Source organism: Phoenix dactylifera, chromosome 4 (genome assembly GCF_051530095.1).
Source record: "Phoenix dactylifera cultivar Ajwa chromosome 4, Ajwa_hap1_PhDact_Kaust_v1.1, whole genome shotgun sequence".
NCBI classification, from domain to species: domain Eukaryota; kingdom Viridiplantae; phylum Streptophyta; class Magnoliopsida; order Arecales; family Arecaceae; genus Phoenix; species Phoenix dactylifera.
The window spans coordinates 4,563,900-4,586,536 of NC_143193.1; the positions used below are offsets into that span (position 1 = coordinate 4,563,900).

General features: G+C 35.8%; 1 protein-coding gene across 1 annotated transcript; it reads right to left on the minus strand.

The window, feature by feature from the left end:
• Positions 1 to 1,796: 1,796 nt before the first annotated feature.
• On the minus strand, positions 1,797 to 17,253 carry LOC103710826 (S-adenosyl-L-methionine-dependent methyltransferases superfamily protein). Its single transcript, XM_008796725.6, has 16 exons — positions 16,768 to 17,253; positions 13,578 to 13,679; positions 13,399 to 13,465; positions 12,766 to 12,947; positions 12,408 to 12,668; positions 11,644 to 11,727; positions 11,490 to 11,537; positions 11,338 to 11,402; positions 9,250 to 9,298; positions 7,950 to 8,226; positions 7,002 to 7,123; positions 6,760 to 6,840; positions 6,615 to 6,689; positions 2,506 to 2,702; positions 2,265 to 2,415; positions 1,797 to 2,148 (listed from the first exon to the last, which is right to left on the minus strand). Exons 1-16 carry the CDS (start codon positions 17,137 to 17,139, stop codon positions 1,963 to 1,965), a joined length of 2,319 nt encoding a protein of 772 aa, XP_008794947.4. The 5' UTR covers positions 17,140 to 17,253; the 3' UTR covers positions 1,797 to 1,962.
• Positions 17,254 to 22,637: the final 5,384 nt, after the last annotated feature.

Consider the following 22,637-nt stretch of genomic DNA (forward strand, 5'->3'; position numbering starts at 1 on the left):
CATGATATAGTACATTCCGTACCAAGCAGTATGTTCTGTTCCTTGCGGTATGGCAGACTTTGATGCAGGTTTTCTGCTAGTTAAATTGAATTTCTAGTTCATACAGCTCTATTTGTTTAAGCATCCACAACTACTAGAAATAAAAGCAGGAATCAGTTGTCTCATGCATCGGTTGGTCATAAGCTTCTAGTGGCCAGTTAAGTAGTGGATGGATGAGAGGTCAAATGATTATCTTACAACTAGACACGTCACTTTAGGAGAGCCGAGGGAGTGGGAGAGACAGGGTTAGAGTTTGAAATACGGAGGGTATAATCACCCTCCCAAATTTAATGAAGACCAAAAATTATAAAAAAATTTGAAGGTGGACTGGATGTTATATATCCATCCATTAGAGCTTATTATTAAGATCCGGTCCATAGAGGGACTGGCCGTCAATTTGCCATTTTGAATTACCAAACAAAGGAGACAATGGTTCCATCCAACAAAAAAGTTTTGTGATGATTAATGTTGTATATGTTATTTTACCTTTTTGCAAAAAGTATTATTAATATTATCAAGATAGTATAAAATACACCATAGGGTAATGGTACACCTCATGATAGTTGGCCATAAACAATATATACAATATGCCGAAGACATGGACAAATAGTAAAGTCTAACGAGTAGTCAACAACTTATTCATGTACAAAAGTATCTCATTGCAATAGAGGAGGTAAGCACAAATTTTAAATATTATCTATGTTTAGCCATTTGCAAATACGCATTATAATATAAACTTAAATATTATAAAATACACTAAAGAACAGTGAGATACCTACACGATGGTTTGCCATAAAAAAATCATATAATATTTTCAAAAATTACGTCAAAAATAGACAACGGGAATAAATAAGCAGAGAGAAGGAAGAACAGACGTGTTTTTCTGGTGATGAGGGAAGCATCTATGAGGTTGGATTGTTAGTACCAGAAGGTGCATCCATCTATACTAACACCATAAAAAAGGAATAGTTGGGGCTATTGGCGCCAGCTTTAATATTTTTTAATTAAAGATGACAATTTAAAAAATTGAAAAGATATACAGAATTTGATATAAAGATGACATATGTATGTATGTATGTATACGTACACGCACGCACGCACTATATATATATATATATATATCCATCCATCTATGTGGGCGTGCAAAGAAAATATCTTATATTATTTAATATTTATAAAGTGAAAAACAAATTTATTGGTTAACAATTAAAATTCGTTTTTTACTCTGGTAGAAATCCCTAAGGCTGAATCAAAATTCAAAGCATCCAACGCTACCTATGCGCAAAAGCCACCATCCATACTGCTCTGTTTTGTGGATGATTTGAATCTCATGAACTCATCTTCTCCATATGGAGCACATGGTTCCAGTATAAAGCCTTTGAACTGCTGTTGTATGGAGACCTAATGTGCAGGACCAGCTGGTTTCTTATCCTCAGAGAAACATCCTCCAGATTCCAATCTTAGAGCATCTGATTAGAACAACTTGGTGCCAACTGCTGGCCATGCCACACACTAATAAACAAATTCACAGAAGTTTCTTAAGAAGATACAAACATAAAATTGAAAATTACAGAAGTTTCTCAAGCACCAACAAAAAAGAAAAGAAATTCCAAAAAAAAGAGAGTTAAATTCTTTAATATTCCCAACAAAAATAACAAGAGCACCCAAGTACTTCTGCGTACTGCTAAAAGATTACTGCGCAAAAATTTGCTAGCACAACAAAACCACAATCTAAAACATGACAAGACACTGCTTCATGACCAAGTTGGTTTTCTTTAATAAGCATATTAATTTACTGAAGCAAAAACAAAACTGCCATTGTGCCTCTATTATACAATGTTTAAACATTAAATTTAGAATGATTAATACAAAACTAATTTACATGGGCTCTAAGAATTAATCGGTGCGATTTTTTTGACTATACTACTTCAAACAGTTGATCTTCTGCATCAACATTTGCCTCTCCGGAAGATGAACCCGCATCATGTTCTTAAGTTGAGTCCATGCCTCAGGATAATGATCTATGTGGATAAATGCCTCCGAGGAAGAAGCAAAGAGAATCTCATTAACGTCCTCCTCCAGTTCTAGAGAGAAGAGGTGGCTGAAAACCTACACACCAAATTTTGCACCAGAAATCACAATAGCTTACTAATACCCATGACATATCAGACTAATCAGATTGATAATTATGTGGCATGATCATAGATGTTCTGCTTGGATCTTACCACTTTCATTCGCGAAACAATCATCTCCCTAATTGCTGGGGACCGTGATACCAGATTGATAATAAAGAGGCCACCTCCTGAGAGGAATGTCTTCACAGACAAAAGGAATGATTCTTCTACAAAATCTGCAGGAGGGCAGGCCAACCCAGAGCTGCAAGCAGCAGGGGAGAAAATCCACAGTTACATACATATTGAAAGTTTCCAGTTGTGTAGAGAAGACAAACAAGATGATGTTATCCACCTCAGATCAGATGAATCTGCATCAATAATGACAATTTTACTTTCAGTATTACTGTTCCCATTGGCAAGAGATTTCATAACCTCTCCATCATGTGATTGTGAAACTGTCTTGGAATCATCTACTTTATGTTTGGTGTCCAAAGGAGATGGCACAATATTCGCATTTTGAATAAATTGGATTCCATCATCAATATGTACCTGACAGATAAATAGAGAAATGACATTTTCAATGTATGCTACTGGTACTTGAAAAGCAACTCAGATGAGACAGCTAGTAGTTGCAAATAAATGGGGGAAACATTAAAGTGGAACCCTGAGTATTTGTGAGCACATCAAAAAAGGCTAACAACCAAATATAAAATGCTGGTGGTTTTACATCAGCGGCGGTTACTTGTGTTGATGATTCACGATTTATAAGAGTATTCCTGGGTGCAAATCTGATTTTTCGTAAACCCTTTCTGGCTTTCCCCATCTAACCCCCCAACCAAAACAGAAAAAGGAAATAAACAAAATAGCTTAAGATAAATCTATCTTATGATTTTCCCTGACTTGCAATGAACTAAGGATTAAATGGTCTGCCAAATGAGATATCAATTGACCGCACTTTTCAAGTCAAAACATGAATCTAGGTAACTGCGCATTCATTAAGCAATACAAATGCATAGCAGATGCAAAGCATGGTTTGGAGTTTCAGTTAAAACCTCGACACCAAAACCAAAACTCATCAGTTAAGGTTTGGAAACAATCTGAAACCAGGTTTAGCTTTGGAAGTTGCCTATGGGCCAAACTCATTGCATATATAGGAAATTCATATTTATCATTTCGTCTCAGAAGTAACAAGATCAAAATTTTACTTCGCAGGTCCTCAGATTATTTGGAAGCATTGTCATGCTGGGTTTCAAAATAATTTAGTGATTCAACTTCTGATTCAGGTTTGCTAATCCTAGAGCTTAGACCTGAACAGCATTTAGATTTTGATGTGTTAAATTTGCCATCAAACAGTAAAATGACAATATTGCACTCAAGAATGATGTGAAACATGATTGTTATATCTACTTTATTTTATTTAAAGATTATATGCATGCATGCATATATATAATTCAGAGGGGGGGTGTGTATACACAGATATTAGTTCATTATGAAACCAACAAAACGATATACTTCAAGGTTTTGAACGGTACAATATGCATTAAAATGTTCTCTGATTTGTTTTCTTTACTTGTTTGTTTTTCTTTTTTAATGGTTTGTAGTTTTCTATTAGGGCTTTTACATGACCATCCCTACTTTTCCCGAAGTAGCAGGAAGGAACCTACCTTGGTTTATGACAACAAAATCCCCACATTCTTTAGAAAGTATCCAAGTATTCCTTGTGCACCATTTTGGCACCATGTGCATTAGCACTGGCTCCATGTGCACCAATACTAGTTAAATGCTAGTTCCACATCCGCTAGTACAGGCATCATCTACAGTAATATTGATTTAATGTGCATTAATTTTAACACAATATGCACCAAGCACATTGCCTGTATGAGATCAAAAGAAGGGCAGCAAACAAGTTGAGCCAAGCTTGTAGCAGCTTGAGCTTGCCCGGGTAAACGGAGGATATTTCAACTTGAGTCAGGTTCAAACCCACTTAACTACAAATATTTAAGCTCGGTTCATCTTCTAGTAAACAAATTTGAATGGGCCTCTTTTCACCCAACCTTAGCTCCTACTTATTTTAGCAAGCATGGAGTTATTGGGCTTGGCGTGTTAGGAGTCAAGCTCTGTGGTGGGGCTTGAACATGGCTCATTTCCTGATGACCTCAACAATACTGTTATTAAGCTAAAACATGAGTTGTTTATGAACTTTGTACATTTACAGCCTTAGAAAAGGGCTTGGCTTTGGCACAATAGCATTTCTTTAAGGGCTTTTTTTGCACACATATCACTACCTCCCATCTGATATTGCATTCTCATCTAGCTAATTATTACAGCACTGTTATAAGTCCATGCATTAAAAACCACAACATCAAATATTCAAACTAATGCACATCATAAGAAGTTCAGTCCACATGGTTTCAGATTTGGTGCATGTTGAGATAGTATTGCTGCACATGGTGCCAAAACTAGTGCACATAGTAGGGCTGAAAATGGATCAGATACTGGTTATCGATATCCAAATCCATACTTATTCAGCTGATACAAATACAATTACTGATATTAAATGGTAATAAAATTTGTATCCATATCTGTTATAAATGGATATGGATATAAATCAGATATTACTTGAGATACAAATTGAATTTCTGAGCAAAGTTTAACAAGGACAACTAACATTAGGCAATGCAAGCAGAAAAGATGAATGCAATGGAGTTGTAATATAATTACCTGACTAAAATTTAACTAAAATTTCGCTATGCATATACATGGAACTGATGGAAGGATCAATTCCATTACTAAATGTATAAATATAAATACTTTCATAGAAGCCGAATAACAACTACCTTATGGAGAATGTGGATAATTAACAGCCCTCTGCCTGGTGATCATGTACATGTGCTCAACTGCATATCCCAAGTTCTGAAAAACCAACCCAATAGATACCATACCAAACTATCCCTACTGAGCCCAGTACTGAAACACATACTGTGCTGTACTGCCCCAAATTGGCAAGCCAGAAGTTGATACAGGGATGTACCACGATATGTATAATATTAACACATCACCAATGTGCCCTGTATCACGATAATTCAAACTTTGCTCATCCATGTCAATGATAGGCAAGCTCCCTTGCCCACTTCGAATAAAGAGGGATTATTTTTTTTATCAATAAGTGAAGCACCTCATTAAAATGTGAAAAGGGGGAATTATGTTTCTGACAGAATTTCTATCTATCTGAATGCAATCAGATACAGATTGTTATAAGCAACCCCTATCTGGATCCAGATTTAGATCTGGCCAAATTTTATCCAACCCTCTTTCAGCCCTAACACATAGGTCAGCTTCAGTGCATGTGGTGCCAGAATAATGCACAGCGACCTATATGGATATTTTGTAAGAAATAGGAGGATTTTTTGCAATAGCCTAAAAAGTGGGGACTTGCCTGCAATTTCCCAAAACGGTAGGAATGATCATGCAAAAAAAACTTTTTTATTATTTTTAATTGAAACTGCCAAAATTGGAGAAACAAATACCAAAACCACCAAAAATTGCCAAAACTCGAACTCATTTTAACCAAACCAAAACTGAAACCGAGTTCTGAAATTTTGATGCCAAGAAACCTGATATTTGTGAAGCTAACAGAAACATGAACATAAAACCTTCTTTTGTCAATCAAGTTCAGCTAATTCAAGCTGGTAGATGAAAAGCAAGATAATCATCTCAATGGAATCATTTCCTCAAGTGCGTTACAGGAAGCTGCCAAAGATATGGGTGGCAATGGGCAGCCAAGTTGTGTCAAAGGATAGCAACATTCAAGACCTTGGCCCATATCAGACATGACCCAAGATGGGGTCAACCTCTCGGACCGTAATCTAATATATTTTGCAAAACTCCATCCTTAACAGACCTAAGCTAACCTATGAAATTTAGATTTTACAATTGTTACTAGCTAATTTTTAAAATAATTTAAATAACTAGTATGAAGGAAAATACCAACCACTCAAAAATAATTCTTATTCAAGATCATAACAACCTGACGTAAATCATTTCAACCTAAATAGAACTCTAATATCATGGATTGAGTCGGGTCGAAACTCTAATCTTACCTAACCCATTTAAAGCTTAAGTTAGAAAAATTGACACATACCTGACCTAATTAAAAAACCCTCGACTCAAACCCGACCCAAGTAGGTTCAGGTCAGGTCAATTTTTGACAATATATCAAGACATGAAATACATGAAATATATATTTCTAGGATGTAGTTAACTTTTTTGTTAATTCTAACAGGAATAGTTATACGACCAATATATTACTCATATCTAGGATTCTGTAAAACCGACCATGTAATCAGCAAAACATGTTGAGATGGGCAAAAAATAACAAGACAAGTAGGCATAATGTTTAACATGAATTAGTAGGATATTTTCTCAAAAAAGAAAATCAATTTGTAGGATAATTATAATTACCTTCAACCGCTTATCCTCTGTAAAGCCAAAATATTTCCTTGCTAAATCCAAAATTAAAGGATCCAACTCCACAACCTGCATGGAAAAACTAAGAGTAACTAATTGTTTTATGCTAAGAGAAGGTCATCAAGGTTATGCAAGCTACCTCTATTTCCAGAAAAGGAAGGCATCCATGAAGAAACATAGGAAGAAGCCCAGCTCCAAGACCGACTATAATTGTTCTAACCTGTGAAAAAAAATTACTCCACTTAGAGCAAAATCAAGCCATTTTATAACATCACCAAAGAAGCTAAATCAAGCAATGAGATGCTTCAAAAGAACATTGGTTCCTAATATCATGAAATATCAAGAGTTAACTTCATCCGCAAGTAGCAAAATGTTTGTTACCTTTTTTTCAGATGATGCAGCAATTTCCAAAGCAGAAGCTATTAGAGCAAAGCCTGAAACGATTCCGCTGTGATAAGAACTAGCAAGACAACTATGGTCAACCTTCCAAGTGCTTCTGGATCCTAAGTTAACAAAGACAGCAGCAAAGAAAAATAAAAAGTAAATTATTATAAACATTATTGTATTCAATTAGCACATATTGTAGAACAGCCCGAAAGTTGACAATGACAAATTTTTGGAAGCAAAAGTTATTTCCACAGTTTTAAAAAACAATCAGATTTTACTCCAAAGAAAATAAAAGGCATAATCACCAAAATATTGCGCTGTAATAAGAAGAAACATGCTAACATCAAAATGACGTATTATAAACATGAAATTATTGCACATATGGGAGAAGTCAATATCAAGACCCTTAAGTTTCGTAGCAATCCAGAAGTGAAGACCTTGCAGGAAAATGTTATCTGTATGACATTATATTAAAGTTAAATCAGGGTTTAACAACTCCAATTAACTGGAGCTACAAATGGCTCTAGAAGAGCCATGCAACTGGATAAGTCGATCTAAAAAGGAAATTCTCTAAAGGTTACTCATTTAGTTGGTGGCGATCATCCATACATCAGTGGTCTGGAATTTGCAGGTCAATGCCGGTAATCATTGAGGACCAAGATGTTGCCATTCAACACACAAAGAGGAAAAGGAGCAAGTCAGCAAGAAAGAGAAGTGGTATTCCAGTGTTTTTGTCTTTAAAATTAAAAGTATAGCTGCAACATAAGTAAATAACAAGCAATTTCTGGTATATTAATATTGTAAATGGAATAAAAAAACCCATCAGGATATCCAAAATGTGAAACTAAGCAGTTGCTTTTGGTAGTAAAATGGTTCATGGTTCGAATCCCTTCAGGGAGCAATAAAACAGATCAGGAAAGAAAAAATGGCATAATAAATTACCATTAATCAACTTGCTGGAATCACTTATTTTTTTGCCTCCTTTTTTCCTGGATTTTGAAGATAAGCTGCTCTTCTTTCCAACTGATTCAACAGGATTGCTTTGAGGTTCTCTTATCAGCAGTGCTTCTGATTGCACCAAACCCAAACTTCTTTCAAAAGTAAGGCGACGAAACATCTTAGTGTCTGATGAGGTGAGGCCAGTGTTATCACCATCTCCGTCTACAGCTTCATAGATAACATCTTCCACAATTATAGGTCCAGTAATAGTAGATGTAACCTATGAAAACATCAAGCACATGACAAAAAAAGGATTATTTATACCGAAAAAAAGCTACACATGGCTGAAGAAGTTAATTTCTATTTTCTTGATACATGGGCTAATGAAGAAACAAAAATGCAAATATGAACTCATGAAATTCTTTTAATAATCGCCTTACAATTTCATAACTACACATGCATTTACAACACAGTAATGATAGATGCAGCCATGTCAAGGATGGTGATTCATTCTGTCAAGGACATAGTGAGCATATTTTGGATCTACATAGATAGCAGGCTAACTTAAGAAGACATCTCATCCACCACAAAGGTGTGATCTCTAGAAGTCTTGCAATTCCATCCACATGTACTCAAATTTACAAGAAAAATCACTTGCCAAATTGCACTAAATTCCTAAGTCATTTTAAAGAATACCATTGGCTGCTTTTCTGTGGCGACCAACCACACAAGCAATATGAGGAACAACTCAACCTACATTTCACCAAAATCCCATAAATTATCATCAATTGCAGGAAGATTTTAACAGTTACCAACTATAATTATATGCAAAAGTTCAAGAGAAACCCAACAACCTTCACCCCTCCTGACAAGTAAATCCAATGAAAATCCATCCATGACTGTTAAATTGTTCTCATCACAGTTTGACAAAAAAATAGAATGAGCTAGCATTTGCTTTCTGAAAGTGCATCCTTCAGCAATCTTCAAAGAAGCACTAAATGATTATACCACCAAAGACTCCAAGTCCTTGGTGTTGCTTCAAGCATTTTTATGAGCTCCTAGATACTGGCAATAAAAATCACTATTGTCATCAAACAGTTATTAGCATTCAATAAGTTTTACAAAATCAGATGCACAAAGACTGTAGACATGTGATTACATTAAACTTTTATACAGGCTATTTTTCTCTTAGGCATCATTAGTTTCATCCTGTATTAATTGCACATTCAGCAGATAGGAAATTGCTAGAAGAATGGAGCTATAATTTTAGATTGAAAAGTTAGGTGGAATGTTGAGACTAAACCTTCTGCAAAATGTTCCTCTGCTTGACACCATCATTGGCCATCATAAACCTGAAATCAGGAAACAAATATGAAAAATATGGTGCTGATTAAAATGGGTAGTCAAATACATAATACAGAATGAGAGATAAGATGTAAGTATTGCTGCTACAGATAAAAAAACAACCAACTAATTATTGATTAAATTTCAAAAGTGATTCTACTTCTCTGAAACCATGCATGAAAAATACAGTTCCACTCAATAATTAACAAAGTCATGTGACAGATGAAGCCCAACAATACATAATTGTAAAGAGCCATAGAGAAAGTCAGTGTAATCAATAAACAAAGCACATGTAATTTGGTAAAAAGTGGTCGGACATTCTTATCCTAGAACGAGGCTCGGGTTCTAAAGATATCCTTACAAGTTGGATGAAGAGGCCAGTAGTTAATGGAAAAATCCAAGTTCAACAATTATTTTTTAAAAAACAAAATTAAAGAAAGCCGGAAGTTAACTTTGTAAAACATTTAGTAAAAAATGAGAAGGAAGCTCACTAGGCAAAGGGAAAAAGAAGCTTGACTTAGTCTATATAAACGCCTGGATCTTTTAGTTAGTTATAAAAACGAAAAATTAAAGTCAATACTTTGAATTAGAAATTCAAATGAAATTCCTTTCTTGTAAATATAATCAGCTTATAAAAATTAAAAAAATGGAACATGTTTATAGCTTAAACTTCACAGAACATATGACAAAACCCTTGTTATACATCAAGATTACCAAAGTTTGGGACATATTTTGTGCATCATTTGTACATTCACCCATTTATTGGCCACCTTTCAAAGTTGTGGCTTCTTGGACGAATTACAAAAGTTCAACTGATGCTTAATTGTAAATACAGAAAAGGGTTCTTTGGACTCTAGTTTGGCAAATCCACCAATACAGAAATTATTTCTTGCATTTAAGTATAAGATTGCCAGAAAGTATCCTAACAAATTTTGCCTTTGCCGCACAAATAGAACTTGATAGAAATAAAAGGCAGTTGCTTCACAAAGAATACGGCCAATCATAAATAAAATGCAATGCCACAAAAATGTAATGTCCTGACCACTTAGCTGCAGCTGCTATTCCTGGTTTCTAAAACAGTTAGATAAACTAAAAACAATCTTCCCTATTATTGGCAAATTGCACTTCAAGTGCATTCTTCAGTTGCACAAAGCAGTCTAAGATATATTAGTTGAAAGAAGCATTGTTCAAGGTCTTAACTAGCAAAACGGTAACAATGTTCCTCTGTCCAAGATAAGAAAATGCAAATGAGAATATCATGGTCTCATTATCATGCTAAGGCCAGATAAGATATAAATGTACATTGCAGCACTTGAAATCACACAGAGTAACATAAATAGCTACTTTGAAATCATCTACTTAAAGTGCAACCTTAGTTTTTAATCACTGAAATGCTGCAATTGATACAAAGCTAAACAAACATGAAACATAAGATGGTATTATGGGGATTCTATAGACTATATAAGTCCTAATTTCTCCTCATGTGAAAATGCTAAAGATGTTTCAAAAAAATGCAGATTACAACAACAATCATGCCAGGATCTGTTGATTGACCTTTCATAATTCCTAGTACTATGGTAACAAAAAATCATGACCAATTTGGGCAGCTTATTCTTTCACCCGGAACTTTGGACCAACTCAGACCTCCAACATCAGGTATAAAGTTGGTTTAGAAAGTTTCCATACCTTGATAAGTAACTCTGATCCATAATGTTGAGGATATAAATAGGACCAAGTCTATCAAGGTCTTCTCTAAACAAATGGTTATTGACTCTTGTATGTTATTTTTCAATTATTTTGGTGGTATTTTCGATATCAGTGACAAACTAAAGCATGTAAGATATATTGAGATTCCTTGACGCTGAAATAAATATCTCATTAAAAGTTGCAAGACATTAAAACTTCCTTGTTTAAGCTTGCAGGAGCTTTGTTTTCCTGAAACTCTGCCAGCCTAGAGTAGCTAGAACAGTCATTTCCTAGCAGCCTAGAAGGTCCCATAACCTAATACATTCTAAATCTTTTAAGCACAAGCACTAGGGAAACTTACGGAATTCGAGCTTCATCTTCAGGATTTCCAGGTGCCAAATTTTTAACAAGTGGAGATAGATCCTTCTAAAAAAGGAGAGCAAAAAGAAGAAGAATAAGGTTGTAGTAGCAAGGCATACTTCATATGCAACTACAAAATTTAAAGAAACATACTTGGATTTCGTCCATGCTGGCATGGGTGTGCCTTGAGTCCAAAAAAACCTAAATACAATAAAAAATAAGCACCAATAAAAAATTGGATAATTTTAATAATGTAAAACAGAACGGACCCAAAAGAAGATTTGTTTCTTATTTTAAGTTCAGGTACCATGATTAGACGAGCTGCTTTTGAACTTTCAACTACAAGCCATTGTCCTTCTTCTGAAGTGAACAGCCATTCATAAGCTCGAGACTGAAATTTAATTAGTCATACATCTCAAAAACAGTTACAATAGAATAACTACTGCACAACTGAGATTTGAGAAAAAATGTAGGCATGAAAAGAAAAGGCACTCAGTTTAAAAAGATCCATCAATCAGCAAAAGTTGAATCATACATCTAACAGACATGAATGAGCTTCTGAAAATATCAAAAGATTCGTACAAAAAAATAAATAAAGAATAGCATTGCTTTGCCACATTAAATTATGACTCCAACATCAAGAAACTAAACTAATCAATACTAAGCAACGAGTGTGCCAAAAGACCTAAAGAACATTCTTTTGAAGCAAGAAAGACTTCAGCTTAAGAAGTCAATGGAGGAAGAATGATCTTCTCCATATATCTCTATACATTAGCAGCTCTCTTCCTTCAAAAGTTATTTCTGTTTTATTACACAAGTTTTTGCAAAGAAGAAAGCCAGAAACGCAGAGCCTTATCACTGCACTATTTGCACCAAATAAGGGCATATATGGATTAGAAATTCAGGATCTATTTCATATTTTAACCATGTTCTACAAATAATTGTTATATTGATCTAACCTAACCCCGCAGTTCTTCAGCCAGGGTTTATCACTCTATTCTATTGTGCAATACATATAGAAGATTTTGAAAACACAAATGTTGAAACGCAATAAAGACTAAGTCTACCAACCTTAGGGACAATAAAAACACCACAATGATACAAGAATGGATCAGGCTGCTGCCGAGCATCCAAAAGCACAGTCTTGTAGCTATAAAGGCAGCTTCCTTGTTCACCAAGAATTAGCTGACACCTACGTCCTGGGAGAAGCTCCTTCAAATTTCCTTTGGCTCCTAGCTGTAGATCTTCCAAAGAATATAAGATATCAGCACCAGTGGAATAGTTGCCCCGAATTTTATTCTCACCTTCAACTGCATTATTTAAAGCAAGGACCTGCAGGAAATAATGATTTAGCTAGAGAGTATCTAATACACACACACACCATTCTTATAATTATATATCAAGAGAAAGGAAACCATGATTCTTTTACCTGCTTCGCATTACAATTTACAGCAGAGTGATCAAATAATGATCTAACTGGGTTCAATGCACCCAATTTCTCTTTTACAACAGCCACCATGAATGTTTGAAAAGTAGGCTTGTTACAAGGTCTGTGAGGTATAGCATAAATACTTGTATTCCATCCAAACCTAAACTCAGAGAAAAGCAAACCTATAAAAGAAGATGAAAAGTAGTTCAGAATAATTGTCCCACTTATGGCCTGGAAGTAGGCCATCAATTCAAAATTGTACAAAAAAGATGAGAAGAATAGCAAACATAATTCTTTTAGAAGAAGGATAACCATCAACAATCCCTTATGCTTCAAAAACAAAACATTCATTGCCAATATGAAAAGGATTAAGAGGTAAAACTAGTGCATCTGTAGAGAGATTTTGGCTGATATTGAGCTATGAATGAGTGACCCAACTTTGCTATGACATAGATCGTAAAATCAAATTGTACAACAAAGATAGGAAGATTAACAAGGAATAAATCATTCAAAAGAAAAAAAAATCTCTAATGCATAATATCTTCATTCCTGACATAAACAAGATTAAGAGATAAAACACTGCATGCATAAAGAACTTTTGGTGCCACTGATCTAGGAAGGTTGAAACCTCACCTAGGACATGGGATTCTGCAAGGGTGAGACAAAGATATTTTCCTCCGGATTTCAGAACCCTCTTTACCTGGAAAGCACGTAACTCAGTTCATTTAGGACCAAGTATAATCAGCTATTTTAAATAAGTTACAAAATTACTGCCACACGAGAACAGAGCTTAAGATTCAAGTGCTAAGTACCTCTTTAAGTAATTTCTTTCCAAGCTTTGACCCAAGCTCTGGTTCCATTAAAGCATCCAATCCCCCTTTATCAAGAATGACATCAAAGAACTCATCTGCAAACTGGTTGGTTTATAAGGTTAGCTCAAGTAAATAATATCTTAAAAAAATTATAAATTACTTGTGGGGGGGAAGCAAATGGCAAGTGTGACGTGACTTACAGCAAATCAGATCTTTATTAACACTTGCACTACAGACATCCTAAATTAATATTGTAGACACACACACACACACACAGAGAGAGAGAGAAGGTTATAATGTGGTAATATAATGGTTATAGATGTGTCAACAATTAACTTCCACCATCAGCAACGTCATACATCAGGAGGCTTCCTTTAAAGTTTAGCAGCCACTGAGAAGAAACCAAGTCTAAATAGTTACAGCTTAAAGGCTGGTCCTCATCCATCAAAACCTCAGCAATGGCATTATAACTACTCATCAAACTTATCATTTAGCACTGTCGTGTTTCTTGCACACACTAAGCTACCTCTGAGGGATAATGACAACTTTATTAAGATGTTTTATACCAGACAACAAACCATACATATATCCCCCTTGTTTGTTACATTGTTACACCAGTCTCCTCAGTAAAAATGTAACCTGAAACATTGATCTCCTTAGCATCTAAGAGCTAGCAGCCTGATTGTCCCACCACCAGTTCCCTAACTTCACAGGGCAGTCCATAACTTCAAGTCTGCATAAAAGAAGCACGTACAAGGATCTAGCCATACAAACTCCTAATAAGTGCACATAAGGCATCATATTAGAATTCTAGATTAACCCAAAAAAACTACATATTGCATTGCTATCATCCAAAATATACATGAACTTGTAGTTTAAATTAAGATCCGCAATCTCAGCATTAGGTACAATGCCGATACATTACCTGTTCGGTATGGTACAGACCAATATGGTACGATACACACCCCATACCAAAACATATCTCAAGCCATTTTTCTTACTTTTTATTATAATACCACCTGAAACCGGGCAATACTGCTTAATAGGGTTGGTACACACCCTGGTTCACCTATGTACACCTTGGTATGCCTTGGTACAGATCGATACGGGGCCTATACCCACCTGAATAGTATTTCATACTGGTTTCGACCTGATACAATACGGTATGGTACAACCAACAAGGCAGTTCGGGGTGGTATAATAAACACTTGTTTAAAAAAGCATACAATGGAGAGACAAGAATTAAGGATGATTAAAGGAAGGAGCAACAGAGTTCAATCTCAACTAAATCTCCATGAAAGATGATAAGGAAATAGAAGCCTCAACTCTTTGAAGCAAGTGAATCACAAGAGCCAAAAGTTTGAAGCCGGTGAAGCAGAATTGGTTGACAATTCCAATTATCAAGGTTTTAAAACCTCAAATCGGATTTTTTATACATTCACTCCTTCAAAACAATGATGCAAAAACATGCAACAACTCATAATCGATTAGTGCTACTCCACTTTTCTAGCATACTTGTTTCCAACTCACTTTTATACTTCTATAATGCCTAAAGCAAATCAAGTTTTACAATATCTTAGTAATGCGTCTTCACATCATTTAACCTACTTGACTTATCATGGGTGACCATAAATTAAACTTAATTGATTATAAGGGAATGGATGGATATTTTTTTATTTATTTATTCAAGATCATGTTATAAGTTGCTGAAATTCCCTTAGATACATTGGGTGCAAATAATATTGTACTCCATAATCCTTACATAAACATTCAAATATAACAACATTTGTACCTGAGCAACAGTTTTTTTTTCAAAAATCTTTCTTCAAAGGCATGCAAAATGATATTGTACTCCACAATCCTTACATAAACATTCAAACATAATAACACCGTGCGGAAGCAACAATTTTTTCAAAATCTTTCTTCAAAGACATGCACTAACAATATACAATATAAGAACCAAAATCATTAAATTTTGATGTAATAACAAAATCAACTAAAAAGGGTTTAAATTCCGATACCAGGGCATGTCTTTGATCTGGGATAGGTTGGTATGGTATCAAGACGGTTCTAAACAACCATAAAAAACAAGAGCAAAGAAAAAAAATAGAAAAACAAAAATAAATAAATAAAATAAACTGGTGCACCGGGATGCAAGGGTAGCCAAATTGTCAAGACACAGCAGACTCGATCCGCCTCAATTAAGATAGACCAAGACAACCCAGTTCGGAGAGAACCAGGTCCCAGAACCTAGTCTATCACCAATCCAATACAATACAGGTGGTACAGACCAAGAAAGATTGGGTCCTTAATTCTTGCAACTAACATTCATACACTTGAGTTTGCTTTTTTCTTCACATAATTTTCTTATTCTTATCCAAATATTTCTTTTACTTGAAGAAAAATCTTAAAGTTTAACTATCCTTCATACACCTTTGCCACATTGGGAGTGGCAACACCTTCACACATTGTAAGACATCATGGATTGGGTTCTATAGTTTTGAGATGGCAGGACTACGTGATTTTCTATTTAAACCCCTTTATAGTTTTGAAGTTGTGGGCTCAGATGTGGCCAACATGGTGGCCTAAGATCCTATTGTTTGGTAAGTTGAAGAGTTTGGACTGGTATTAGCAAATAGAAATGCGCTGTTTGAAATGATAAATATATCATAGTCCCTTCCTATCCAACGTGATCCTACATGAAGAATACATAGGATGAATAATAAAAATTTCTAATAATCAGTCACTATTCCAGAATTCAACCATGTTTAAAAAACATCATTCCAATAATAATTCAGAATCAAGCATATAATTCCTCCTATCAGCAGTGATATGGATCACACCAACCAAATAATTTCTTACACCCACAAACTTGCAAGCATAAACAACTCTAAATTTCTTCAAGTTATTGCACATCCAGTTCAAAGGTTCAAATTTTGAACCTAACAAAGGCATCAACAAGAGCTGAGCTCCTGAGCGCCACAGAATAACACACAGGTAACACCGTAACAAGCGTCTTCGCTCCCAAACTATCAAAGCAACAAAAACAAAAGCACCGTACGCCGCAATTTATACTAAGGGGCTGGCAAGAAAAGTTCCCTCCTTTCCATGCCAAAACACCTGACTAGCAAGAGAAAAACGCCATAGACCGCAAGCTAAGGGATTTATGGTAGGTTTGGGGCTGGGATACCTGCATATCGGTCATGTCCATCACCCGCCACCGCATCTCGGGACGGGAGCGGACATTGCGGCGGAGCATGTCGGAGACGACTACCTTGGAGAAGTCGATGTTGGTGATCTGCCGGAACCCGGCGTCGTATAGGTACTCGGAGACGCGGGAGCTGCCGCATCCCGGGACGAGAATCTGGATGGGGGTGTCGGCGGCGGAGAAGGAGGAGAGCTCGGCGAGGAGGGGGTCGCGGAGGGCGGGCCATTCAGCGTACCACTCGAAGGAGTCACCGGCGCCTCTCAGGGTGAAGAACTTATCCCAATTCTCCTTGCTCGTGAAGTCCCCCAGGGTTTCCAGGATCTCCAAGCCCTCTCCCCCGCCTCCCTTCGCCATGACTCGCTCCCGTTCTCTCCCTTCCCTCTCGTAGTGGTCGGAGAACTGCGAGGGGTTTAATGCTTCAGAAGTTTACTAGGCCTCAACCCCATGGCTAAAATAATGGCTGAAAACGGGTCGCTACCAATTTCATATTTGGAACATTATTAAGACTAGACCTAACCCATTAATTGATTGGATTGGGTTGGATCACATCTCTAAAGAGGATTTTAGATCCAGTAGCTCATTCGGGACAAGTATGATCTGAACCCAATCCGAAATATTCGAGTTCACATCGGAACCTAGTCGAGCTGGATTTGCAGTTTGGCTCGAGCATCTACCTACTCTTTGATTGATAAATATAATAATTGATAATTAATATAAAGTTGCTAAAATTATTTAAATAAAACTTAAATTAGCTAACTTAAACTTAAATTTTTATTGACAAGATATAAATTCATCCAAATAATTAATCATACTTGGAATTGAATTTGAATAGATCTAGATGCTTAGCTTGGTAGGGTACTGTGTAAATTGGATAGGACCAAAGAGCTTAAATGATATCTTCCGAATAACTTTTTTAAGTGAAATTCTGGGCTATTATAAATGGTATCTAGTAGATATGGGCCCTGACCTATTTAGACTAGAGGATATTGTAGGATGAGATTATTTGGTTAGGCAAGAGTTGATCGCGATGTTTGTGATGAGATTTGAATAGATTTGGATTTTTAGCTCGGGGAGGAAGTTAGGAGCTTAAATAGGGGGAGCTTGTTAAGATCTTTTGAAGCATGTATTTCGTCTCACATCAGCTATGTACCGAGCAAATCTTAAGTATTTATAACCAAATAACCCAAATAACATCTTATAGCTAGCTTTTTATATTAGTCATAAGTTATAAATAGTATAAAAATGAAATCGGCCCATGATCCATATGAACTAAAAGAGACTACAGAACAAGCCCATAAGACTACGGACTAAGAGTAATATTTGTAATTAGATTTATGGCACTTGTAAATGGATTTAAATAGGTTTGGACCTTTAACCTAGCGAGAATACTAGTGTCAGAAATGAGGGGAGCATATGAGAATCTATGTGGGTATAAGTTTAGTCCCACATCAACTATCCACTTGGTAGATATTGGATACTTATACATACCTAGAGATTTAAATAATACATTTCAATTAGCTTTTTTGGATGAAGTTCTATCTGAGATGGCATGGTTTTGATTACAAATGTTCTCAAATCACATAAACTCTTTTTTATTAGAAAAAACTCCAAACTGAAGTTAAGGCAACCACCGGCAGGGACAAAAGAAGAAAAAAAAGTAGGCAAACAACCCACTTTTGCTCCAACTACCTCCAACATGCCCCTTTTTGGAGGCCAACATCAGACCAACATTACCACTCCAAAAGAAGTTAGCTCCCAAAATTATGTCTTTCCTTTAATTAAAAGCAGCCATCTTAAGAAGTTTTGACTAGATCTGATCCTTGACCATCCTAGCTTAACTAAGACCTCTTTAGAATTAAGAGTAGAGTAATGCTCACTACTACTGTTATTTTCCACTATGCAGCATGAAAATATACTGATATATAAATGATTCAGATCCATTGAAGCTAACCTATTTTTCAGTGAGGTTTAAGGTTTAAACTTCAATTGAAATTTGAAGGTAGTTTTCTTTTTAAAAAAAATTGAAAAATGAAACTATTCCCTGTAAAGGAACTACATATATTTGTTGTACTTGAAAAGAAAACTCTAGATATATTATAGTGGAACCAGGATATGGTGCAGTTTTAGCTACCCACCTACCTCGAAAAGCAGAGTGAACTCTCCGAAAATCAGGTAACAAACAGGCACACACCCATTTTGTATTATGTGTCAGATGTTAACAAATAATGGTGGTCATGTTTCATTATGCTTGAGGACCTTTACATTGTCAAAGTGGGAATTTTATTTTTCATTTGATTCTTAAAGAGGATAGAAGAAAAGTTCTGCAGGTTTTGGCCATAAAGCTAATAGATAGGCATATATAATTTTCAGTTGGTTGTTAGTCAATTAAAAAAAAATGAAGGCCAGAGGAGTTCGATCTCATTTCCAGATAAAACAAGATTATGGATTAAAGAAGTGACTTATTTCAACATGGATTATGGATAAGTCCTTTAGAGGCAAGGTCCTCAGTTTGCACTCCCTAAAATAAGTTGAAAAAAGATGACTTGGATAGTAGAAGCATGCATAAATATCATGGTACTTCACATAAACTTATCTTGGTCATGATCTCCTAGAGCCTTCACATTGATGTGCTCAAGAGTTGTTTACCTTGCATTCTGTTTTTGGACTTCAAGGTGAAGAGGTTAAATGATCATGCAAATGATTCTCTTATCAATTGTAAGGCGTTTCAGAGGTGCTTCAACAATCTTTATTTCATTCATAGCTGCAATGGGCTTCATAAATGGCTGTAAGCTCATAAATCTCATGTCTTTCGAAAAAACCTTGAGGAAGATGATTAGATTATATTTCATATGGTAGGAATAGTGTTTTTGCATATAACTATTGCATATAACTACCATTACACCAAAACCGACCAGTGTTAGTGAAGGTGCAACTCTATTTCCTTAAACTCCACCAAAGGCAGCGCCAAGAGTCGACTCCGACCAGGCCTCGCCCACCCCGGACTCCGACCTGGCCTCGCCATGGGTTCAGGGACCCTCGAGTATAACTCACCTACTAACCAAGCCATCACCGTTGGCAGGCGGCAGGACATGCTGACAGTGACCCTCCCTGTGCTGCTCAGGGAGCCCGCAAGGTATGGCCCGCATAGCGGCAGAATATGTCCAACAATGCTAAGTGCATAGAAGAAGTGTTTCCTGGGGATATGGGAGTCCTTGCTTATTTCAAAATTCAATTTGAAGAATGAAGGACTCCATGCTTAATCTCCTATCATATGGCAATTTGAGCAGTTAGATGATCAAAAACTTTGCCATATTTTGGCAAAATAATAAGGTTTGTGGTGAGATTCACCGTCTCGGTATCGGACCACGTACCGGTGCCACATTAGGATAGTATCAGTACGGTACAGAATTTTTTTGGCGTATTGAATATTAGTATGCCATCCGTACCAAGTACAGGTACCGAACTGGTATGGTATGGTACGCTCCGTACCGTCCGGTTTGTGTAGGCATGGCATACCATGGTCTGTGGTATTCTTCTGTATCAGGGGGTGAGATGTGATATTCCAACCACCATACATTTCTCCCACTATTGTAATTTCCTAATTTCCAAATGAGGCATGTTTAAAGACAGAAAGAACATTCTATGATTCTATCTCCTTTCATTGCCAGCAGTTGCTAATATAAATCCTTCAAAAAAATCCTGTTCAGCATTAGATCCATCATCTTATACCTTTTCGAGGCATTGAACCACTATTTTGCGGCTCCTTGTGTTTCCTTTTACTTTCTCCTTCACCTATACTTGGTGTTTTTTAGGTTGGATGTCCAACTACATGATATTAAGGTATTATGGTTTTAATTCCTCCTGTCCAACTATGTGGTTTGACAATGTGAGTGCTAGAATTCACCAGGAATCCTATTTTCTATTTTACTTGCTTTCTTTCTTTTGAGCATATATCCATATATTTGATTTGTGAACATAGACAATCAACTATCCACTTGCAAAAAGGAAAGAAAATGTAACCAACCATTTTTAGTTTAAATATTTGACTGACATGATTCAAGTTATTTCCACTTCATGTTGGATCAATTGGAACTTTAATTTTAAAAAAAATGATGTTTGAGATGATCTAAAAGGCTACAAAAACCTACTCAAACAAAATTAGTGTGCTCAAGCATGTTTAGTTCAATACAAAATGTTGTACCAACTGTTCCATACACACTAATAAATTCCATCAACACTGGCTAATACAAATTGATAGCATGAAGGACCCTGATCCAAGGTCGTCGGGCGGCGTGTCAGTCCCCATCCTGACCCTTGCCAAATACTGTTAGATTTGATCATCTTCGATCTCTATTGAACCATCTGTACCCTAGTCTGAGCATGATTTAGTAAAATCACTCTAAACAAACTAACCTGAACGTCAGGAATTCCTGCTTAATAAGCCCTTTAAGGGTCTTAGAATTTAAGATTTTAATTTTTTAAATAATTATAATAAAATTTTCATAAAAAATATAATATTTGAATATTAGGCTCTAAGAAGGATTTTCAGGTTTATAAGGCCAGAAATTGGATTTTCTTCGCAAGGTAAATAATGTAACTCTTTTTCTAGATTTATCGGTAAATTTATAAAAAAAATTTGAATCAAATTATTCTTAATTTATGAAGTTGATGCATAGTATTTTATTATTATATGTGCCTCTTTCTAGAATATTGTATGATTCTTAATTGAACATATTGAATTTGATGTGGATTATGTTCGATTGATTTCGATGTCGTATGATTTTATGTATCTTACGATTTTGAACACTGAATATAAAAAAAGGGGTTTTGCTTCGGAATGGATTTGAACTCGCAGCCAGACTATGTATTGATACCCTACCAGGGGGTTATTCACTGGTATATTGACACCTTGCTAGTGTAGGTTATTCAATGGTATATCGACACCCTGCCAGTGGAGGTTACACATTAGCATATTGACACCCTGCCAGTGGGGGATTATACATTGGCATATTGACACCTTGCCAGTGGGGGTCGTCGTTGGCATATCGACACCCTTCCAGCGAGGGTTATACATTGGCATATCGACATTCTGCCAATGGAAGTTATATGTTGGTACTTTAATGAGTTTATATTCTAGCCCAGCCACAGGGTATAAATGTGATCATAGTTCATGACTATCGAGATGAACTTGATGATTTGAAAGAAATTGGTTTATAAACAAGATTTAAAATTTGAAACGACTGGATAGCATATCAATTTGGTTTTGAATCAATATATTTTACATGCTCAATTTTATTATATTATTATTATTTTATTGCTTGATTTATCTGGCGAAAGTGATCATCGCTTACTAGGTTATCTAGCATATTATACGATTTTTTAGTATTTTTACAAATCTAGAGAACTAGTGTGACTCGAGAATTTATCTTGACAGAGCGATTAGAAACAAGATTTTGACATCTTTATTTAGACTAGATTTTATTTTAGTTGATGCAAGATTTGGAATATTATTAGTTATGTAAGATTTTTATTTTTGCTATTTAATTTAGAAGTTGAATGTTATTTTAATATTATTTAAATTTGTTCTACTGCTGTCATGTTAAGATGTATTATATGCTTGTTGAGAGAGTTTTTTATAAGTATGCGGTGGTTGCTGCGACCCCTGACTTATAATCTCGGGTTGGGGGCACCACACTTCCAATCTTAAATCTTCAATTCTTCGATCTCAGGTTGGAGGCGTGACACTTCCAATCTTAAAGCTTCGATTCTTTTTTTCCTTAATATATAAGCAGCTATGTTTCATCATGGTTCTTATGTTATTTAGAGCTAATCACGGGCCATGCATATGCACA